This window comes from Hemiscyllium ocellatum, chromosome 37 (assembly GCF_020745735.1).
Source record: "Hemiscyllium ocellatum isolate sHemOce1 chromosome 37, sHemOce1.pat.X.cur, whole genome shotgun sequence".
Lineage (NCBI taxonomy): Eukaryota > Metazoa > Chordata > Chondrichthyes > Orectolobiformes > Hemiscylliidae > Hemiscyllium > Hemiscyllium ocellatum.
In genome coordinates, this window is record NC_083437.1 from 44,292,928 (window position 1) to 44,315,149 (window position 22,222).

Sequence of the window (22,222 nt, forward strand, 5' to 3'; positions counted from 1 at the left end):
GAGAGAGAAAAAGCGAGCGACAGAGAGAGAAAAAGCGAGCGAGAGAGAGAGAAAAAGCGAGCGAGAGAGGGAAAAAGTGAGCACGAGAGAAATAGCTAGCAAGAGAGACAGAAAAAGCGAGTGAGAGCGAAAAAGCAAGCGAGAGAAAAAGCGAGCGAGAGAAAAAGTGAGAAAGAGAGAAAAAGTGAGAAAGAGAGAAAAAGCGAGCGCGAGAGAGAAAAAGCAAGAGGAAGGGAGAAAAAGCGAGAGAGAGAAAAAGAGAGAGAGAAAGCGAGAACGAGAGAAAAAGCGAGACCGAGAGGGAAAAAGCAAGCGTGAGGGGGAAAAAGCGAGCACGAGAGGGAAAAAGTGAGAGAGCAAAAACGAGTGTCAAAAAGAAACAGCGAAAGAGAGATAAAGCGAGCGAGAGAAAATGCGAATGAGAGAAAAAGCAAGAGAGCGAGAGAAAAAGTGAGAGAGAATGAGAGAAAAAGCGAAAGAGAAGAGAAAAAGCGAGCGAGAGAAAAAGTGAGCGCGAGAGAGGAAGCAAGAGAGAGAGAGGAGAGAGAGAGAGAGAGAAAGCAAGGGAGACAGACAGAAAAAGCGAGCGAGAGAAAAAGTGAGAGAGCGAGAGAGAAAAAAGTGAGAGAGAGAGAGAAAAAGCGAGCGAGAGAGAGAAAAAGCGAGCGAGAGAGAGAGCAAAAGCAAGCGAGAGAAAAAGCGAGCGAGGGAGAAATAGCGAGACAGAGTGAGAGACAAAGCGAGCAAGAGAGAGAGAAAAGGCGAGCGCGAGAGAGAAAAGGCGAGCGCGAGAGAGAAAAGGCGAGCGCGAGAGAGAAAAGGCGAGCGCGAGAGAGAAAAGGCGAGCGCGAGAGAGAGAAAGAGAGAGAGAGAGAAAGAGAGAGAGAGAGAAGGCGAGTGAAAAAGCAAGCGAGAGAGCAAAAGCGAGTGAGGAAAGTGAGTGAGAAAAGCGAGCGAAAAAAAGCAAGCCAGAGTGAGAGGAAAAGCGAGCAAGAGAGACAAAAAGTGAGCGAGACAGATAAAACGAGCGAGAGAGAAAAAGTGAGACACAGACAGAAAAAGCGAGCGAGAGAGAAAAGGCGAGCGAGAGAGAAAAAGCACGAGAGAGTGAGACAGAGAAAAAGTGAGCGAGTGAGAAAAAGCAAGAGAGAGAAAAAGCAAGAGAGACCGACAGAAAAAGAGAGCGCAACAGAAAACGCGACAGAAAAAGAGAGCGGCACTAAAAGAGAGAGCGACAGAAAGAGAAAAAGCGAGCGAGAGAGAGAAAGTGAACGAGCCAGACAGTAAGAGCGAGAGGGGGAAAATGTGAGAGTGAAAAAGCGGGTGAGAGAAAAAGAAACAGCAAGAGAGAGAAAAAGCAAGAGAGAAAAAGCGAGCGAGAGAGAGAAAAAGTGAGCGAGAAGCGAGACAGACCGACAGAAAAAGCGAGAGAAAAAGCGAGCGGGAGAAAAAGTGAGCAAGACAAAGTGAGAGAAAAAGCGCGCGAGAGAGAAAGAGAGAGTGAGAGAAAGAAAAAGCAAGCGAGCGGGAGCAAAAAGGCGAGAGAGAGAAAAAGAAACAGCAAGAGAGAGAAAAAGCGAGCGAGAGAAAAAGCGAGTGAGATAGTGAAAAAGCGAGCGAGAAAACATGCGAGAGAGAAAAAGCGAGAAAGAGAAAAAGCGAGAGAGAGATAAAAAGCGAGAGAGAAAAGGTGAGAGCGCGACAGCAAAAGAGCGCGAAAAAGCGAGTGAGCGAGAGAAAAAGCGAGCGAGACAGTTAAAACGAGCAAGAGAGAAAAAGCGAGCGAGCGGGAGAGAAAAAAGCGAGAGCGAAAAAGCGAGCGAGAGAGAAAAAAAGCAAGCGAGCAGGAGAAAAAGCGAGTGAGAAAAATTGAGAGACACAGTGAGAGAGAGAGAGAGACAAAGCGAGCGAGATAGAGAAAAAGCGAGCGAGATAGAGAAAAAGAGAGAGAGAAAAAGTGAGCGGGAGAAAAAACGAGCGAGCGGGAGAGAGAAAACGCGAGAGAGAGAAAACGCGAGAGAGAGAAAACGCGAGAGAGAGAAAACGCGAGAGATAAAGCGAGATAGAGAGGGAGATAAAGCGAGAGAGTGAGAAAAAGCGAAAGCGCACGAGAGAAAAAGCGAGAGAGAAAAAGGGAGAAAAAGCGAGCGAGAGCAAAATTGCGAGCGAGAGAGAAAAAGCGAGACACACAGACAGAAAAAGCGAGCGAGACAGAAGAAACGAGCGCGAGGAGAGAAACAGCGAGCGCGAGGGAGAGAGAAAAGGCGAGCGCGAGGGAGAGAGAAAAGGCGAGCGCGAGGGAGAGAGAAAAGGCGAGCGCGAGGGAGAGAGAAAGCTAAAAAGCAAGAGAGAGAGAGAAAAAGTGAGTGAAAAGCAAGAGACAGGGAGAAACAGTGAAAGAGAGAGAAAGCGAGCGCGCGGGAGAAAAAGCGAGCGCGCGGGAGAAAAAGCGAGCGCGCGGGAGAAAAAGCGAGCGCGCGGGAGAAAAAGCGAGCGCGCGGGAGAAAAAGCGAGCGCGCGGGAGAAAAAGCGAGCGCGCGGGAGAAAAAGCGAGCGCGCGGGAGAAAAAGCGAGCGCGCGGGAGAAAAAGCGAGCGCGCGGGAGAAAAAGCGAGCGCGCGGGAGAAAAAGCGAGCGCGCGGGAGAAAAAGCGAGCGCGCGGGAGAAAAAGCGAGCGCGCGGGAGAAAAAGCGAGCGCGCGGGAGAAAAAGCGAGCGCGCGGGAGAAAAAGCGAGCGCGCGGGAGAAAAAGCGAGCGCGCGGGAGAAAAAGCGAGCGAAAAAGCAAGCAAGACAGAGAAAACGTGAGCGAGTGAGAAAAATCGAGAAAGAGAAAAAGGGAGAGAGAGCAACAGAAAAAGAGCGCAAAAAAGCGAGAGCGACCGACAAAAAAAGCAAGACAGACCGACAGAAAAAACAACAGAGAAAAAGCGAGCGTGAGAAAAAGCGATTGAGAAAAATTGAGCGACAAAGTGAGAGACAAAGTGCGCGCGACAGAGACAAAGCGCACGCGAGAGAAAAGCGAGCGAGAAAAAGTGACCGAGAAAAAGCGAGTGAGTGGGAGAAAAAGCAAGCAAGCGGGAGAAAAAGCAAGCGAGAGAGAAAAAAAGCAAGCGAGAGAGAGCAAAAGCGAGCGAGAGAAAACATGCGAGAAAAAAGCGAGAAAGAGAAAAAGCGAGAAAGCGAGAGAGAGGGAGAGAGAGAGAAAAAAGGTGAGAGAGCGACAGCAAAAGAGAGCACAACAGAAAAAGAGAGCGCGAAAAAGCGAGTGAGACACAGAAAATGTGAGCGAGACTGAAAAAGGAGCGAGTGAGCGAGACAAAAAACAAGCGAACCAGACAGATAAAACGAGCGAGAGACAGAGAGAAAAAGCGAGCGAGCGGGAGAGAGAAAAAGCGAGAGAGAGAGAAAAAAGCGAGCGAGCAGGTGAAAAAGCGCGAGAGAGAGAAAAAGAGCGTGAGATAGAGAAAAAGCGAGCGGGAGAGAAAAAGCGAGCGGGAGAGAAAAAGCGAGCGAGCAGGAGAGAGAAAGCAAGCGAGCAAGCGGGAGAGAGAAAGAGCAAGAGAGAAAAAGCGAGCGAGAAAAAGCGAGCGAGACAAGACAGAAAAAGCGAGTGAAAAAGTGAGCGTGACAGATAAAACGAGCGAGTGAAAAAGCGTGAGAAAAAAAGCAAGAGACAGACAGAAAAAGCGAGCGAGAGAGAAAGCGCGAGAGCACGAGACAGAGAAAAAGCAGGCGAGCCAGAAAAATCGAGAGAGAAAAAGCGAGGGAGCGACAGAAAAAGAACGCAAAAAAAGTGAGCAAGACAGAAAAAGCGAGCGAGAGAGAGAAAAAGCGAACAAGAGGAAATGCGAGCGAGCGGGAGGAAAAGCGAGCAAGCAGGAGAAAAAGCAACAGAGAAAAAGCGAGCGAGAGAAAACATGAGAAAAATGCGTGCGAGAAACAAGCGATCGGGCGAGAGAAAAAGCGTGCGAGACAGACAGAAAAAGCGAGCGTGACAGATAAAATGAGTGAGTGAAAAAGCGCGAGACAGACAGAAAAAACGAGCGAGAGAGAAAAAAAGAGACAGACAGAAAAAGCGAGCGAGAGAGAAAAGGCGAGTGAGGGTGAAAAAGCAACCGAGAGAGAAAAAGCGCGAGAGCGCGAGACAGAGAAAAAGTGAGCGAGCGACAGAAAAAGCGAGCGAGAGAGAGAAAAAGCAAGCGAAAGTATGCAAGAAAAATGCATGCCAGAAAAAAAAGCGAGAGAAAAAGCGAGCGAGAAAAAAAGAGAGACCGAGACAGTAAAAGCGTGCGCGCGACAGTAAAAGAGAAAAAGCGAGCGAGACAAAAAGCGAGCGAGTCAAAAAGTGAGCGAGACAGATAGAAAAAGCGAGCGATAGAGAGAGAGAGAGAAAAAGCGAGAGACCGAGAGAAAAAGCGAGCGCGCGCGACAGTAAAAGCGAAAAAGCGAGCGAGGAAAAGCGAGCGAGAGAGAAAAAGCAATCGAGAGAAAAAGCAAATGAGAGAAAAAAAGCGAGAGCGCGAGAAAAAGAGAGCGCGAGAGGAGATAAAAAGCGAGCGAGAAAAAGCGAGCGAGACAAAAAGCGAGCGAGACAGACAGAAAAAGCGAGCGAGTGAGAAAAAGCGAGACACCGGGAGAGAAAAAGCGAGCGTGCGACAGTAAAAGCGAGTGCGACAGTAAAAGAGAAAAAGCGAGCGAGAGGAAAAGCGAGCGAGAGGAAAAGAAACAGTGAGAGAGAAATAGCAATTGAGAGAAAAAGCGAATGAGAGAGAAAAAGTGAGAGCGAGAGGAGATAAAAAGCGAGAGCGAGACTAACAGAAAAAGCGAGAGAGAAAAAGCGAGCGAGAGAGAAAAAGCGAGCGAGAGAGAAAAAGCCCAATGCACGACAGAAAAAGTGAGCGCGCGACAGAAAAAAAGAGAGCGACAGAGAGAGAAAAAGAAACAGCGAGAGAGAAAAAGAAACAGCGAGAGAGAAATGTCCAATGTGTGCAGGAGGGTTTCCTGACACAATATGTAGACAGGCCAACAAGAGGTGAGGCCATACTGGATTTGGTTCTGGGTAACGAACCAGGCCAGGTGTTAGACTTGGAGGTAGGTGAGCACTTCGGGGACAGTGACCACAACTCAGTGACTTTTACTCTAGTGATGGAGAGGGATAAGTGTGCGCCGCAGGGCAAGAGCTATAGCTGGGGGCAGGGAAATTATGATGCGGTGAGGCATGACTCAGGATGCGTGGATTGGAAAAATAGGCTTCAAGGGAAGAACACAAATGATATGTGGAGATTGTTCAAGGAACAGCTAATGGGTGTCCTTGATAAGTATGTACCAGTCAGGCATGGTGTAAAGGGCCTTGTGAGGGAGTCGTGGTTTAATAAAGAATTGGATTCCCTTGTGAAAGGGAAGAGGGCGGCCTATGTAAAGATGAGGGGTGAAGGTTCAGTTGGGGTGATTGAGAGTTATAAGGTAGCCAGGAAGGATCTAAAGAGAGAGCTAAGAGCAGCAAGGAGGGGACATGAAAAGTCCTTAGTTGGTAGGATTAGGGAAAACCCAAAGGTTTTCTATAGGTATGTCAGGAATAAAAGGATGACTAGGGTAGGTATCGGTCCAGTCAAGGATAGTAGTGGGAAGTTGTGCGTGGAGGCGGAGGAGATTGGAGAGACACTAAATCAATACTTTCCATCAGTATTCACTCAGGAACAGGACACTGTTGCTGATGTGAATATTGAGTCACAAGTGATTAGAATGGATGGCCTCGAGGTATGTAGGGAAGAGGTCTGGGGAATACTGGAAAGGATGAAAATAGTTAAGTCCCCTGGGCCTGATGGCATTTATCCTAGGATCCTCTGGGAAGCTAGGGAGGAGATAGCGGAGCCATTGGCCTTGATTTTTATGTCGTCGTTGTCTATGGGAATAGTGCCAGAAGACTGGAGGAGAGCGAATGTGGTTCCCTTGTTCAAGAAGGGGAGTAGGGATAGCCCGAGTAACTATAGGCCAGTGAGTCTCAGTTCTGTTGTGGGCAAAGTCTTAGAGAGAAATGTAAGGGATAGGATTTATGAACATCTGGATAGGAATAATGTGATCAAGGATAGTCAGCATGGTTTTGTGAAGGGCAGGTCGTGCCTCACAAACCTTATTGAGTTCTTTGAGAAGGTGACCAAGGAGGTGGACGAGGGTAAAGCAGTAGATGTGGTGTATATGGATTTTAGTAAGGCGTTTGATAAGGTTCCCCATGGTAGGCTACTGCAAAAAATATGGAGGTATGGCATTGAGGGGGAGTTGGAGGTTTGGATTAGGAATTGGCTGGCTGGAAGAAGACAGAGGGTAGTAGTTGATGGTAAAGGTTAATCTTGGAGTGCAGTTACTAGCGGTGTTCCGCAAGGATCTGTTTTGGGACCATTACTGTTTGTCATTTTTATAAATGACCTGGAGGAGGGGCTAGAAGGTTGGGTGAGCAAGTTTGCGGATGATACGAAAGTCGGTGGAGTTGTTGACAGCGAGGAAGGATGTGGCAGGTTACAGCGGGATATAGATAAGCTGCAGAGCTGGGCAGAAAGGTGCCAAATGGAGTTCAGTGTAGCTAAGTGTGAAGTGATTCACTTTGGTAAGAGTAACAAGAAGATGGAGTACTGGGCTAATGGTCAGATACTTGGTAGTGTGGATGAGCAGAGGGGTCTTGGTGTCCATGTACACAGATCTCTGAAAGTTGCCATCCAGGTAAATAGTGCTGGGAAGAAGGCATATGGCGTACTGGCTTTTATTGGTAGAGGAATTGAGTTCCGGAGTCCTGAGGTCATGTTGCAGTTGTATAAGACTCTGGTGCGGCCTCATCTGGGGTATTGTGTGCAGTTTTGGTCGCCATACTATAGGAAGGATGTGGAGGCACTGGAATGGGTACAGAGGAGGTTTACCAGGATGTTGCCTGGTATGGTAGGAAGATCGTATGAGGAAAGGCTGAGGCACTTGGGGCTGTTCTCATTGGAGAAAAGAAGGTTTAGGGGAGATTTGATAGAGGTTGATTGAAAACCCAACGCGCAACAGAAAAAGCGAGTGCGACAGAGAGAGAAAAAGAAACAGCGAGAGAGAAAGAGAAAAAGCAAGCGAGAGAAAATGCGAGCGAGATAGAGAGAAAAAACCCAATGCGCAACAGAAAAAGCGAGAGCGACAGTAAAAGAGAGCGAGAGAGAGAAAAAGAAAAAGAAACAGCGAGAGAGAGAAAAAGGAAGCGAGAGAAAAAGCGAAAGAGGAGATAAAAAGCGAGCGAGTGAGAAAAAGCGAGCAAGCGAGAGAAAAAGCGAGCATGATAGATAAAATGAGAGAGAGAAAAAGTGAGCGAGACCGACAGAAAAAGTGAGCGAGAGGAAAAAGCGAGCGAGTGAAAAAAAGCGCGAGAACGCGAGACAGAGAAAAAGCGAGCGAGCGAGAAAAATCGAGAGAGAAAAAGCAAGAGAGTAACAGAAAAAGAACGCAAAAAAAGCGAGCGAGACCAACAGAAAAAGCGAGCGAGAGAGAGGAAAAGTGAGCAAGAGAGAAAAAGCGAGCGAGAGACAGTAAAAGAGAGCATGACTGAAAAAGCCAGCGAGAGAAAAAGCGAGCGAACGAGACAAACAGCGAGACAAAAAGTGAGACAGACAGAAAAAGCGAGCGGGCCAGAGAAAAAGCGAGCGAGACACAGAGAGAGAGAGAAAAAGCGAGAGCGCGACAGTAAAAGAAAAGGTGAGCCAAAGGAAAAGAAACAGCGAGAGAGAAAAAGCGAGAGCGAGAGAAAACGAACGAGAAAAAGCGAGCGAGAGGGAGAAAAAGCGAGCAAGAGTAAAAGCGAGCGAGCGAGTGAAAAAGAGAAAAAAAACGACAGAAAAAGCGAGCGAGAGACACAAAGAGAGAAAAAAAGAGCGACAGCAAAAGCGAGCGAGAGAGAGAAAAAGCGAGCAAGACAGAGAGAAAAAGCGAGCGAGACAAAAAGCGAGCGAAACAGACAGAAAAAGCGAGCGAGAGGTAGAGAGAGAGAGAGAGAGAAAAAGCAAGAGACCAAGAGAGAAAAAGCGAGCGAGAGAGGAAAAGAAACAGCGAGAGAGAAAAGGAAACAGCGAGACAAAAAGCGAACGAGAGAAAAAGCGAGAGCGAGAGAAAAAGCGAGCGAGAAAAAGCGAGCGAGAAAAAGCGAGAACGAGAGAAAACGAGCGAGAAAAAGCGAGCGAGGAAAGCGAGCGAGAGCAAAAGCGAGTGAGCGAGAGCGAAAAAGTGAGAAAAAGCGAGACACAAAAAGTGAGCGAGTGAAACAGCGAACGAGAAAAAGCGAGCGAGAGAAAAAGCGAGCGAGAGAAAAAGCGAGCGAGAGAGAGAGAAAAAGAGCAACAGCAAAAGCGAGCGAGCGAGACAGACAGAAAAAGCGAGCGAGACAGATAGAAAAAGCGAGCGAGGCAAAAAGCGAGACAGACAGAAAAAGCGAGCAAGAGAATAAGCGAGTGGGCGAGACAAAAAGCGAGCGAGACAGACAGAAAAAGCGAGCGAGTGAGAAAAAGCGAGCGAGAGATAGAGAGAGAGAGAGAAAAAGCGAGAGCGCAACAGAAAGAGAAAGAGCGAGAGCGACAGAAAGAGAAAAAGCGAGAGAGAAAAAGAAACAGCGAGAGAAAAAGCAAGAGCGAGAGAAAGCGAAAGAGGAGATAAAAAGCGAGCGGGAAAAAGCGAGCGAGAGGGGGAAAAGCGAGCAAGAGAAAAAGCAAGCGAGCGAGAGAAAAAGCGAGAAAGTGAGAAAAAGCGAGACAGAAAAAGTGAGCGAGAGTGAAAAGGCGAGCGAGAGAAGAAGCGAGAAAAAAAAGGAGAGCAACAGCAAAAGGGAGCATAACAGAAAAAGAGAGCGCGAAAAAGCAAGTGAGACAGAAAAACCAAGCGAGCAAAAAACTGAGCGAGAGACCGACAAAAAAAAGGAGAGAGAGAAAAAGCGAGAGACCGACAGAAAAAGCGAGCGAACACGAGAGAGAAAAAGCGAGCACGAAAAATGCATGCCAGAAAAAAAACGAGAAAAAGCGAGAGACCAACAGAAAAAGCGAGATAAAGCGAGAGAGCGATAGCAAAAGAGAGCAAGACAGAAAAAGCGAGCGCGCGACAGTAAAGGAGAGTGACAGAAAGAGAAAAAGCGAGCGAGAGAAAAAGCGAGAGCGAGAGAGAAAAAGCAAGCGAGACCGACAGAAAAAGCGAGAGAGAGAGAAAAGCGTGAGAAAAAGCGAGAGAGAAAAAAGAGCGACAGAAAAAGCGAGCGAGAGAAAAAGCGAGCAGGTGAGAGAAAAAGTGAGCGAGACAGACAAAATGAGCAAGTGAAAAAAACGGGAGAGAGAAAAAGCAAGAGACAGACAGAAAAAGCGAGAGAGAAAAAGCATGAGAGCGCAAGGCAGAGAAAACGTGCGAGACAGAGAAAAAGTGAGCGAGCGACAGAAAAAGAATGCAAAAAAAGCGAGCGAGACCAACAGTAGAAGTGAGCGGGCAAGAGGAAAAGCGAGCAGGCAAGACAAAAAGCGAGCGAGCAAGAAAAAGCAAGCGAGACAGACAGAAAAAGCGAGTGAAAAAGCGAGCGAGAGAGAGAAAAAGCAAGAGACAGACAGAAAAAGCGAGCGAGAGAGAAAAAAACACGAAACAGTGAAAAAGTAAGCGAGAAAGAGAGAAAAAGCGAGCGAGCGACAGAAAAAGAATGCAAAAAAACAAGCAAGACCGACAGAAAAAGCGAGACCGACCGACAGAAAAAGCGAGCGAGCGGGCAAGAGGAAAAGCAAGCGGGACGAAAAGGCGAGCGAGAGAGAGAAAAAGCGAAAGAGGATAAAAAGTGCGCGAGAAAAAGCGCGCGAGAGACAGAAAAAGCAAGCGAGAGAAAAAACCCAACGCGCAACAGAAAAAGCGAGCATGACAGTAAAAGAGAGCAGAGAGAGAAAAAGAAACAGCGAGAGAGAAAGAGAAAAAGCAAGCGAGAGAGAAAAAAGCGAGCGCGCAACAGAAAAAGCGAGCGCAACAGAGAGAGAAAAAGAAACAGCGAAAGAGAGAAAAAGGAAGCGAGAGAAAAAGCGAGAGCGAGAGAAAAAGCGAAAGAGATAAAAAGCGAGCGAGAGCGAGAAAAAGCAAGCGAGACAGACAGAAAAAGCGAGCAAGAGAAAATGCGAGCGCGCGAGACAAAAAGCGAGCAAGACAAAAAACGAACTAGACAGACAGAAAAAACAAGCGAGCGCGCGACAGAAAAAGCGAGCGAGAGAGAGGAAAAAGCGAGAGCGACAGAAAGAGAAAAAGCGAGCGAGAGGGGAAAAGCCAGCGAGAGAGGAAACGAAACAGCAAGAGAGAAAAAGCAAGTGAGAGACCAAGAGAGAAAAAACGAGAGCGCGACAGAAAAAACGAGAGCGCGACAGAAAGAGAAAAAGCGAGTGAGAGAGGAAATGAAACAGCGAGAGAGAAAAAGCAAAAGAGGAGGTAAAAAGCGAGCGACCGACAGAAAAAGTGAGATAGAGAGAAAAAGCGAGAGAGCAACAGCAAAAGAGAGCACGACAGAAATAGCGAGCGAGACTGAAAAAGCGAGCGAGCGAGACAAAAAGCGAGCGAGACAGACAGAAAAAGCGAGAGAAAAAGCGAACTCGAGAGACAAAGCAAGAGCGAGAGACAAAGCATGCGAGAGAAAAAGCGAGAGAGAGAAAAAAGCAAGAGAAAGGCGCGAGAGAGAAAAAGCATGAGAGAGAAAAAGCGCAAGAGTGCGAGACAGAGAAAAAGCGCGAGACAGAGAAAAAGTGAGCGAGCGAGAAAAATCGAGAAAAAGCGAGAGAGCGAAAGAAAAAGAATGCAAAAAAAAGCGAGCAAGACCGACAGAAAAAGCGAGATAGAGAGAAAAAGCGAGGGAGCGACAGCAAAAGCAAGCGAGACAGACAGAAAAAGCGAGCGAGACAAACAGAAAAAGTGAGCGACACAGAAAAAGCGAGCGAGACAAAAAGCGAGCGAGACAGACAGAAAAAGCGAGAGACAAAGCAAGAGCGAGAGACAAAGCATGCGAGAAAAAAGTGTGCGAGAGAAAAAGCGCGAGAGAGAAAAAGCGCGAGAGAGAAAAAGCGCGAGAGAGAAAAAGCGCGAGACAGAGAAAAAGCGCGAGACAGAGAAAAAGCGCGAGACAGAGAAAAAGTGAGCGAGCGAGAAAAATCGAGAAAAAGCTAGAGAGCGAAAGAAAAAGAATGCAAAAAAAAGCGAGCAAGACCGACAGAAAAAGCGAGATAGAGAGAAAAAGCGAGGGAGCAACAGCAAAAGTGAGCGCGAGAGAGAAAAAGCGAGCGAGACAAAAAGTGAGCGAGACAAAAAAAGCGAGCGAGAGATAGAGACAAAGCGAAAGACCGAGAGAGAAAAAGCGAGCGCGCAAAAGAAAAAGCGAGAGCGCGACAGTAAAAGTGAGCGAGAGCAAAAGAAACAGCGAGAGAGCAAAAGGAGAAAAAGCGAGAGCGAGAGAAAAAGCGAGAGCGAGAGAAAAAGCGAAAGAGGAGATAAAAAGCTAGAGCGAGAAAAAGCCAGCGAGAGAGGGAACAAGCGAGCGAAAGAAAAAGCGAGTGAAAAAAAGCGAACGAGAGACAAAGCGAGAGCGAGAGACAAAGCGAGAGACAAAGCATGCAAGTAAAATGCATGCCAGAAAAGGAGCGTGCGAGAGAAAAAGCGAGAGAGAAAAAGCGAGAGAGAGGGAGAAAAAGCCAGAGAGAAAAAGCATGAGAGAGAGAAAAAGTGCCAGAGCGCGAGACAGAGAAAAACGTGAGACAGAGAAAAAGTGAGCGAGCGAGAAAAAGCGAGAGAGCGAAAGAAAAAGAATGCAAAAAAAGCGAGCAAGACAGAAAAAGCGAGCGAGACCGACAGAAAAAGCGAGAATGAGAGAAAAAGCGAGAATGAGAGAAAAAGCGAGGGAGCGACAGCAAAAGTGAGCGCGAGAGAGAAAAAGCGAGCGAGACAAAAAGTGAGCGAGAGAGAGAGAGCGAGAGAGAGAGAAAAAGCGAGAGACCGAGAGAGGGAAAAAGCGAGCGTGCGAAAGAAAAAGCGAGAGCGCGAGAGTAAAAGTGAGCAAGAGGAAAAGAAACAGGTGAGAGAGAAAAAGAATCAGCGAGAGAAAAAGTGAGAGCGAGAGAAAAAGCGAAAGAGGAGATAAAAAGCCAGCAAGAAAAAGCCAGCGAGCGAGAGAAAAGGCGAGAGAAAAAGCAAGTGAGAAAAAGCGAACTCGAGAGACAAAGCGAGAGCGAGAGACAAAGCATGCAAGTAAAATGCATGCCAGAAAGGAAGTGTGCGAGAGAAAAAGCGAGAGAGGGGGAAAGCGAGCGAGAGAAAAAGCGCTAGCGAGAGAAAGCATGCAAGAAAAATGCATGCCAGATAAAAAAGTGCGAGAGAAAAAGCGAGATACCAACAGAAAAAGCAAGCGAGCGAGACAGACAGAAAAAGCGAGCGAGACAGACAGAAAAAGCGAGCAAGTGAGAAAAAGTGAGCAAGAGATAGAGAGAGAGAAAAAGCGAGAGACCGAGAGCGAAAAAGGGAGCGAGCGACAGTAAAAGCGAGCGCGCGACAGAAAGAGAAAAAGCGAACGAGAGAGCAAAAGCAGGAGTGAGAGCAAAAGTGGGAGCGAGAGAAAAAGCGAAAGAGGAGATAAAAAGCGAGCGGGAAAAAGTGAGCGACAGAAAATGGTGAGCGAGAGTGAAAAAGCAAGTGAGACAGACAGAAAAGGCGAGCAAGAGAAAAAGCGAGCGAGAGATAGAGAGAAAAAAAGCGAGAGACAGAGAGAAAAAGCCAGCGCGCGACAGAAAAAGCAAGCGCGATGGAAAGAGAAAAAGCGAGCGAGAGAGAAAAAGCGAGAGCGAGAAAAAGCGAAAGAGGAGATAAAAAGCGAGCAGGAAAAAGAAAAGCGAGCGGGAGAGAGAAAAAGCGAGTGGGAGAGAGAAAAAGCGAGCGGGAGAGAGAAAAAGCGAGCGGGAGAGAGAGAGAAAAAGCGAGCGAGCGAGAGAGAGAAAAAGCGAGCGAGCGAGAGAGAGAAAAAGCGAGCGAGCGAGAGAGAGAAAAAGCGAGTGAGCGAGAGAGAGAAAAAGCGAGAGAGAAAAAGTGAGAGAGAAAGAGTGAGAAAAAGCGAGAGACAGAAAAAGTGAGCAAGAGTGAAAAAGTGAGCGAGAAAAAAGCGAGCGAGAAAAAAAGCGAGCGAGAGAGAAAAAAAGGAGAGCAACAGCAAAAGAGTGCATAACAGAAAAAGAGAGCGCGAAAAAGCGAGTGAGACAAAAAAACTGAGCGAGCGAAAAAAATGAGCAAGAGACCGACAAAAAAAAGGAGCGAGCGAGCGAAAAAGCGAGCGAGAAAAAGCATGCAAGAAAAATGCATGCCAGGAAAAAAAAGCGAGAGAGAAAAAGCGAGAGACCGACAGAAAAAGTGAGCGCGCGACAGTAAAAGCGAGCGCAACAGAAAGAGAAAAAGCGAGTGAGAGGGGAAAAGCGAGCAAGAGAGGAAAAGAAACAGCGAGAGCGAGAGCGAGAGAAAGAGCAAGCGAGAAAAAGCGAGCAAGACCGACAGAAAAAGCGAGCGAGAGAGAGAAAAAGCGAGAGCGAGAGAAAAGGCGAGCGAGAAAAAGCAAGCGAGAGAGAGAGGATATGCAAGAGAGCGACAGCAAATAGAAACAAAAAACAGAAAAAGAGAGCGCGAAAAAGCGAGTGAGACAGACAGAAAAAGCAAGCGAGCGAAAAAACGAGCCAGCGAGACCGACAGCAAAAGCGAGCGAGAGAAAAAGCAAGCATGATAGATAAAATGAGAGAGAGAAAAAGCGAGCGAGACCGACAGAAAAAACGAGCGGGCAAGAGAAAAAGCGAGCGAGCGAGAGAAAAAGCGAGCCAGACAGAAAAACGAGCCAGACAGAAAAAACGAGCAGGCGAGACAAAAAGCGAGCAAGACAAAAAAAAGCGAGCGAGACAGACAGAAAAAGCGAGCAAGTGAGAAAAAGCGAGCGAGAGATAGAGAGAAAAAGCGAGACACCGAGAGCGAAAAAGGGAGCGAGCGACAGTAAAAGCGAGCGCACGACAGAAAAAGCGAGCGCGATGGAAAGAGAAAAAGTGAGCGAGAGAGAAAGCGAAAGAGATAAAAAGCGAGCGGGAAAAAGAAAAAGCGAGCAAGCGAGAGAGAGAAAAAGTGAGAGAGAAAGAGTGAGAAAAAGCGAGAGACAGAAAAAGTGAGCAAGAGTGAAAAAGCGAGTGAGAAAAAAATAGAGCGAGAGGAAATAAAAGAAAAGCAACAGCAAGAGTGCATAACAGAAAAAGAGAGCGCGAAAAAGCGAGTGAGACAAAAAAACTGAGCAAGCGAAAAAAATGAGCAAGAGACCGACAAAAAAATGGAGCGAGCGAGCGAACAAGCGAGCAAGAAAAAGCATGCAAGAAAAATGCATGCCAGAAAAAAAAGCGAGAGAAAAAGTGAGAGACCGACAGAAAAAGCGAGCGCGCGACAGTAAAAGCGAGCGCAACAGAAAGAGAAAAAGCGAGTGAGAGGGGAAAAGCGAGCAAGAGAGGAAAAGAAACAGCGAGAGCGAGAGAAAGAGCGAGCGAGAGAGAGAAAAAGCGAGAGCGAGAAGATATGCAAGAGAGCGACAGCAAATAGAAACAAAAAACAGAAAAAGAGCACGAAAAAGCGAGTGAGACAGACAGAAAAAGCAAGCGAGCGAAAAAACGAGCCAGCGAGACCGACAGCAAAAACGAGCAAGAGAAAAAGCAAGCATGATAGATAAAATGAGAGAGAGAAAAAGCGAGTGAGACCGACAGAAAAAGCGAGCGGGCGAAACAAGAAGCGAGCAAGTGAGAAAAAGCGAGCGAGACAGACAGAAAAAGCGAGTGAAAAGTGAGGTCTGCAGATGCTGGAGATCACAGCTGAAAATGTGTTGCTGGTTAAAGCACAGCAGGTCAGGCAGCATCCAAGGAACAGGAAATTCGACGCTTCGGGCCTGATGAAGGGCTCTGGCCCGAAACGTCAAATTTCCTGTTCCTTGGATGCTGCCTGACCTGCTGTGCTTTAACCAGCAACACATTTTCAGAAAAAGCGAGTGAAAAAGCGAGTGTGACAGATAAAATGAGCAAGTGAAAAAGCGAGAGACAGACAGAACAAGCGAGCGAGAGAGAAAAGGCGAGCGAGAGAGAAAGCGACCGAGAGAGAAAAAGCACGAGACAGAAAAAGTGAACGAGCGAGAAAAATCGAGAGAGAGAAAAAGCGAGAGATCGACAAAAAAAGAGTGCAAAACAAGCGAGCGAGACCAAGAAAAAAAGCGAGTGAGACTGACAAAAAAGAGAGAAACAAAGCAAGACAGAAAAAGCGAGCGCGAGAGAGGAAATGCGAGCGAGCGGAAGAAAAAGCGAGCGAGCGAGAAAAAGCGAGATAGAAAAAGTGAACGAGCGAGAAAAATCGAGAGAGAGAAAAAGCGAGAGATCGACAAAAAAAAGTGTGCAAAACAAGCGAGCGAGACCAAGAAAAAAGCGAGAGCGACAGAAAGATAAAAAGCGAGCGAGAGGGGAAAAGCCAGCGAGCGAGGAAACGAAACAGCAAGAGAGAAAAAGAAACAGCGAGAGAGAGACCAAGAGAGAAAAAGCGAGAGAGAGACCAAGAGAGAAAAAGCGAGAGCGCGACAGAAAAAACGAGAGCGACAGAAAGAGAAAAAGCGAGAGAGAGAGGAAACGAAACAGCGAGAGAGAAAAAGCAAAAGAGGAGGTAAAAAGCGAGCGACCGACAGAAAAAGCGAGATAGAGAGAAAAAGCGAGAGAGCAACAGCAAAAGAGAGCATGACAGAAAAAGTGAGCGAGACTGAAAAAGCGAGCGAGCGAGACAAAAAGCGAGCGAGACAGACAGAAAAAGCGAGCGAGAGAGAAAAAGCGAGAGAAAAAGCGAACTCAAGAGACAAAGCGAGAGCGAGAGACAAAGCATGCGAGAAAAAAAGTGAGAGAGAGAAAAAAAGCGAGAGAAAGGCACAAGAGAGAAAAAACATGAGAGAGAAAAAGCGCGAGAGTGCGAGACAGAGAAAAAGCGCGAGACAGAGAAAAAGCGCGAGACAGAGAAAAAGCGCGAGACAGAGAAAAAGCGCGAGACAGAGAAAAATCGAGAAAAAGCGAGAGAGCGAAAGAAAAAGAATGCAAAAAAAGCGAGCGAGACAGAAAAAGCGAGCGAGACCGACAGCAAAAGCGAGGGAGCGACAGCAAAAGCGAGCGAGACCAAAAAAGCGAGCGAGACAAAAAAAGTGAGCGAGAGATAGAGAAAAAGCTAGAGACCGAGAGAGAAAAAGCGAGCGCGCGAAAGAAAAAGTGAGAGCGCGACAGTAAAAGTGAGCGAGAGAAAAAGCGAGAGCGAGAGAAAAAGCGAGAGCGAGAGAAAAAGCGAGAGCGAGAGAGGGAACAAGCGAGCGAGAGAAAAGGTGAGAGAAAAAGCGAGTGAGAAAAAGCGAACGAGAGACAAAGCAAGAGCGAGAGAAAAAGTATGCAAGTAAAATGCATGCCAGAAAAGGAGTGTGCGAGAGAAAAAGCGAGAGAGAAAAAGCAAGAGAAAAAGCGAGAGAGCGAAAGAAAAAGAATGCAAAAAAAAAGCGAGCGAGACCGACAGAAAAAGCGAGAATGAGAAAAAGCGAGGGAGCGACAGCAAAAGCGAGCGCGAGAGAGAAAAAGTGAGCGAGACAAAAAAAGCGAGCGAGAGATAGAGAGAGAGAGAAAAAGCGAGCGTGCGAAATAAAAAGCGAGAGCGCGACAGTAAAAGTGAGCGAGAGGAAAAGAAACAGCGAGAGAGAAAAAGAGAGCGAGAGAAAAAGCGAAAGAGGAGATAAAAAGCCAGCGAGAAAAAGCCAGCGAGCGAGAGAAAAGGCGAGAGAAAAGGCGAGAGAAAAAGCGAACTCGAGAGACAAAGCGAGAGCGAGAGACAAAGCATGCAAGTAAAATGCATGCCAGAAAAGAAGCATGCGAGAGAAAAAGCGAGAGAGAGAGAAAAAGCGAGAAAAAGCGCGAGAGAGAAAAAAAGCGCAAGAGCGCGAGACAGAGAAAAAGCGCGAGACAGAGAAAAAGTGAGCGAGCGAGAAAAAGCGAGAGAGCGAAAGAAAGAGAATGCAAAAAAAAGCAAGCAAGACAGAAAAAGCGAGAATGAGAGAAAAAGCAAGGGAGCGACAGCAAAAGCGAGCAAGACTGAAAAAGCGAGCGAGAGAGAAAAAGCGAGCGCGTGAAAGAAAAAGCGAGTGAGAGGAAAAGAAACAGTGAGAGAGAAAAAGAAACAGCGAGAGAAAAAGCGAACAAGAGAGAAAAAGCGAGAGCGAGAGGAAAAGCGAAAGAGGAGATAAAAATCCAGCGAGAAAAAGCCAGCGAAAGAGAGAAAAAGCGAGCGAGAGAGAAAAAGCTAGACAGAAAGCGAGCGAGACAAAAAGTGCGCGAGAGAGAACAAGCGCGAGAGAGAAAAAAAGTGCGCGAGAGAGAGAAAAAGCGAGCGAGAGAGAAAAAGCTAGACAGAAAGCGAGCGAGACAAAAAGTGCGCGAGAGAGAACAAGCGCGAGAGAGAAAAAAAGTGCGCGAGAGAGAGAAAAAGCGAGCGAGAGAGAAAAGCGCAAGACAGAGAAAAAGCGCAAGACAGAGAAAAAGCGCAAGACAGAGAAAAAGAATGCAAAAAAAAGTAAGCGAGACCAACAAAAAAAGCGATCGAGACCAAAAAGCGAGTGAGACCAACAGAAAAAGCGAGATAGAGAGAAAACGCGAGGGAGCGACAGCAAAAGCGAGCAAGACTGAAAAAACAAGCGAGCGAGACAAAAAGCACGACAGACAGAAAAAGCGAGCAAGACAGAAAAAGCGAGATAGAGAGAAAAAGCAAGAGAGCAACAGCAAAAGCGAGCGAGACTGTAAAAGCGAGACAAAAAGCGAGCGAGACAGAAAAAACGAGCGAGCGAGAGAAAAGGCGAGAGCGAGAAAGCATGCATGAGAAATGCATGCCAGAAAAAAGCGAGCAAGACAAAAAGCGAGCGAGACAGACAGACAGAAAAAGCGAGTGAGTGAGAAAAAGCGAGCGAGAGAAAAAGCGAGAGCGAGAAAGCATGCAAGAAAAATGCATGCCAGAAAAAAAGCGAGAGAGAGAAAAAGCGAGAGAGAGAGAGAGAGAGGAAAAGCGAGAGACAGACAGACAGAAAAAGCGAGCGAGACAAAAAGCGAGCGAGACAGACAGAAAAAGCGAGCGAGTAAGAAAAAGCGAGCGACAAAAAACGAGCGAGACAGAAAAAGCAAGCAAGCGAGACAGAAAAAAAGTGAGCGAGTGACAAAAAGCGAGTCAGACAGAAATAGCGAGCAAGACAGACAGAAATAGCGAGCGAGACAGACAGAAATAGCGAGCGAGACAAAAAGCGAGCGAGAGAAAGCATGCAAGAAAAATGCATGCCAGAAAAAAAGCGAGAGAGAGAGAAAACTCGAGAGAAAAAGCGAGACACCAACAGAAAACGCGAGAGCGAGAGAAAAAGCAAGAGACCGACAGAAAAAGCGAGAGCGAGAGAAAAAGCGAGCGAGAGAAAGCATGCAAGAAAAATGCATGCCAGAAAAAAGAGCGAGAGAGAGAAAGCGAGAGCCCGACCGAAAAAGCGAGAGCCCGACCGAAAAAGCGAGAGCCCGACCGAAAAAGCGAGAGCCCGACCGAAAAAGCGAGAGCCCGACCGAAAAAGCGAGAGCCCGACCGAAAAAGCGAGAGCCCGACAGAAAAAGCGAGAGCCCGACAGAAAAAGCGAGAGCCCGACAGAAAAAGCGAGAGCCCGACAGAAAAAGCGAGAGCGAGAGAAAGCATGCAAGAAAAATGCATCCCAGAAAAAAGCGAGAGCGAGACAGACAGAAAAAGCGAGCGAGACAGACAGAAAAGGTGAGCGAGCGAGACAAAGAGCGAACGAGCGAGACAAAAAGCGAGCGAGACAGACAGAAAAAGCAAGCGAGACAGACAGAAAAAGCAAGCGAAAAAGCGAGCGTGACAGATAAAATGAGCGAGTGAAAAAGCGAGAGAAAAAGCGAGCGACAGACAGAAAAAATGAATGAGAGAGAAAAGGCGACCGAGAGAGAAAAAGCGCGAGAGCGCGAGACAGAGATAAAGCACGAGACAGAGAAAAAGCGAGCGAGCGAGAAAAATCGAGAGAGAAAAAGTGAGAGAGTGACAGAAAAAGAATGCAAAAAAAGCGAGCGAGACAGAAAAAGTGAGCGAGCGGGAGAAAATGCGAGTGAGAGAATGCATGCCAGAGACAAAAAGCGAGCCAGACAGAAAAAGCGAGCGAGCGAGACAAACAGAAAGCGAGACAGACAGAAAAAGCGAGTGAGTCAGACAGAAAAACCGAGCGAAAAAGCGAGAGCAAGAGAAAGCATGCAAGAAAAATGCATGCCAGAAAAAAGCGAGCGAGACAGACAGAAAAAGCGAGCGAGCGAGCGAGAGAAAAAGTGAGAGCGAGAAAGCATGCAAGAAAAATGCATGCCAGAAAAAAGCGAGCGAGACAGACAGAAAAAGCGAGCGAGCGAGAGAAAAAGTGAGACAGAGGAAAAAGCGCAAGACAGAGAAAAAGTGAGCGAGCGAGAAAAATTGAGAGAGAAAAAGCGAGAGCGACAGAAAAAAACGCAAAAAAAGCGACAGAGACAAAAAAAGCGAGTGAGACCGACAAAAAAAACCAGCAAGACCCACAGAAAAAGCGAGCGAGAGAAAAAGCAAGAGCGAGAGAAAGCATGCAAGAAAAAAAGAGCGAGAGAGAGAAAACACGAGAGAGAAAGCGAGAGACCGACAGAAAAAGCGAGAGCGAGAGGAAAAGGCGAGCGACAGAAAGCATGCAAGAAAAATGCATCACAAAAAAGCGAGAGAGGGAGAGAAAATGCGAGCGAGCGGGAGAAAATGCGAGCGAGACAAATCGCGGGACAGACAGAAAAAGCGAGCGGGCGAGACAAAAAGCGAGCGAGACCCACAGAAAAAGCAAGCGAGAGAAAGCACGAGCGAGAGAAAGCATGCAAGAAAAATGCATGCCAGAAAAAAAGCGAGAGAAAAAGTGCGAGAGAGAGAGAAAAAGCGAGCGAGAGTGAGAAAAAGAGCAAGCGAGAAAAAGCAAGACAGAGAAAAAGCGAGAGACAGACAGAAAAAGCGAGCGAGAGAGAAAAGGCGAGCGAGAGAGCGTGAGAGCGTTGAGACAGAGAAAAAGTGAGCGAGCGAGAAAAATCGAGAGAAAAAGCGAGAGCGACAGAAAGGAACGAAAAAAAGCGACAGAGACAGAAAAAGTGAGCGAGACCGACAAAAAAAGCGAGCGAGACCCACAGAAAAAGCGAGCGAGAGAAAAAGCGAGAGTGAGAGAAAGCATGCACAAAAATGCATGCCAGAAAAAAAGCGAGAGAGGGAAAAAGCGAGAGGGGGAAAAAGCGAGAGAGAGACAGAAAAACCGAGCGAGAGAGAAAGCGCGAGAGCGTGAGACAGAGGAAAAAGCGCAAGACAGAGAAAAAGTGAGCGAGCGAGAAAAATCGAGAGAGAAAAAGCGAGAGCGACAGAAAAAGAATGCAAAAAAAGCGACAGACAAAAAAAAGTGAGCGAGACCGACAAAAAAAAACGAGCGAGACCCACAGAAAAAGTAAGCGAGAGAAAAAGCGAGAGCGAGAGAAAGCATGCAGGAAAAATGCATGCCAGAAAAAAAAGCGAGAGAGAGAGAAAACTCGAGAGAAAATGCGAGAGACCGAGAGAAAAAGCAAGAGCGAGAGAAAGCGAAAAAGCGAGTGAGAGAAAGCACACAAGAAAAATGCATGCCAGAAAAAAGAGCGAGAGAAAGAAAAATCGACAGAGAAAGCGAGAGCCCGACAGAGAAAGCGAGAGCCCGACAGAGAAAGCGAGGGCCCGACAGAGAAAGCGAGGGCCCGACAGAGAAAGCGAGAGCCCGACAGAGAAAGCGAGAGCCCGACAGAGAAAGCGAGAGCCCGACAGATATAGCGAGAGCCCGACAGATATAGCGAGAGCCCGACAGAAAAAGCGAGAGCCCGACAGAAAAAGCGAGAGCCCGACAGAAAAAGCGAGAGCCCGACAGAAAGCGTGCAAGAAAAATGTATCCCAGAAAAAAGCGAGAGAGAGAGAGAGAGAAAATGTGAGCGAGCGGGAGAAAACGCGAGGGAGCGAAAAATCGAGCGAGACAAAAAGCGAGACAGACAGAAAAAGTGAGCGAGCGAGACAAAAAGCGAGCGAGACAAAAAGCGAGCGAGTGAGAAAAAGCGAGCGAGAGAAAGCATGCAAGAAAAATGCCTGCCAGAAAAAAAACGAGAGAGAGAAAAAGCGAGCGAGACAGACAGAAAAAAGCGAGCGAGAGAATGCATGCCAGAGACAAAAAGCGAGACAGACAGACAGAAAAAGCGAGCCAGGCAGACAGAAAAAGCGAGCCAGACAGACAGAAAAAGCGAGCGAGACAGACAGAAAAAGCGAGCCAGACAGACAGAAAAAGCGAGCCAGACAGAAAAAGCGAGCGAGACAGACAGAAAAAGCGAGCGAGCGAGACAAAAAGCGAGAGACAGACAGAAAAAGCGAGCCAGACAGACAGAAAAAGCGAGCGAGACAGACAGAAAAGAGCGAGACAAAAAGCGAGAGACAGACAGAAAAAGCGAGCCAGACAGACAGAAAAAGCGAGCGAGACAGACAGAAAAGAGCGAGACAAAAAGCGAGAGACAGACAGAAAAAGCGAGCCAGACAGACAGAAAAAGTGAGCGAGACAGAAAAAGCGAGCGAGACAGAAAAAGCGAGCCAGACAGACAGAAAAAGCGAGCGAGACAGACAGAAAAAGCGAGCGAGACAGACAGAAAAAGCGAGCGAGACAGACAGAAAAAGCGAGCGAGACAGACAGAAAAAGCGAGCGAGACAGACAGAAAAAGCGAGCGAGCGAGACAAAAAGCGAGAGACAGACAGAAAAAGCGAGGGAGACAAAAAGCGAGAGACAGACAGAAAAAGCGAGCGAGCCAGACAGAAAAAGCGAGCGAGCCAGAAAAAGCGAGCGAGCCAGAAAAAGCGAGCGAGCCAGAAAAAGCGAGGGAGACAGAAAAAGCGAGGGAGACAGAAAAAGCGAGGGAGACAGACAGAAAAAGCGAGGGAGACAAAAAGAAAAAGCGAGCGAGCCAGACAGAAAAAGCGAGCGAGCCAGACAGAAAAAGCGAGCGAGCCAGACAGAAAAAGCGAGCGAGCCAGACAGAAAAAGCGAGCGAGCCAGACAGAAAAAGCGAGCGAGCCAGACAGA

General features: G+C 47.4%; 3 protein-coding genes across 5 annotated transcripts in view; 2 read left to right on the forward strand and 1 right to left on the reverse strand.

Annotated features, from left to right (window-relative positions):
• Positions 1-22,222, reverse strand: part of LOC132833633 (polyhomeotic-like protein 2) — a 470,309-nt gene that overhangs the window by 278,090 nt on the left and 169,997 nt on the right. The window lies entirely within an intron of this gene.
• Positions 889-3,462, forward strand: LOC132833536 (uncharacterized; the record flags this gene model as incomplete). Its single annotated transcript, XM_060851897.1, has 4 exons — positions 889-1,000; positions 2,829-2,969; positions 3,013-3,209; positions 3,370-3,462. Coding segments are annotated over 4 exons (543 nt in total), but the record flags the coding sequence as incomplete, so codon positions are not given.
• LOC132833537 (putative uncharacterized protein DDB_G0271982) lies at positions 7,560-20,937 on the forward strand. The gene is made up of 3 exons (XM_060851898.1): positions 7,560-7,619; positions 7,725-7,847; positions 20,761-20,937. Exons 1-3 carry the CDS (start codon positions 7,560-7,562, stop codon positions 20,935-20,937), a joined length of 360 nt encoding a protein of 119 aa, XP_060707881.1.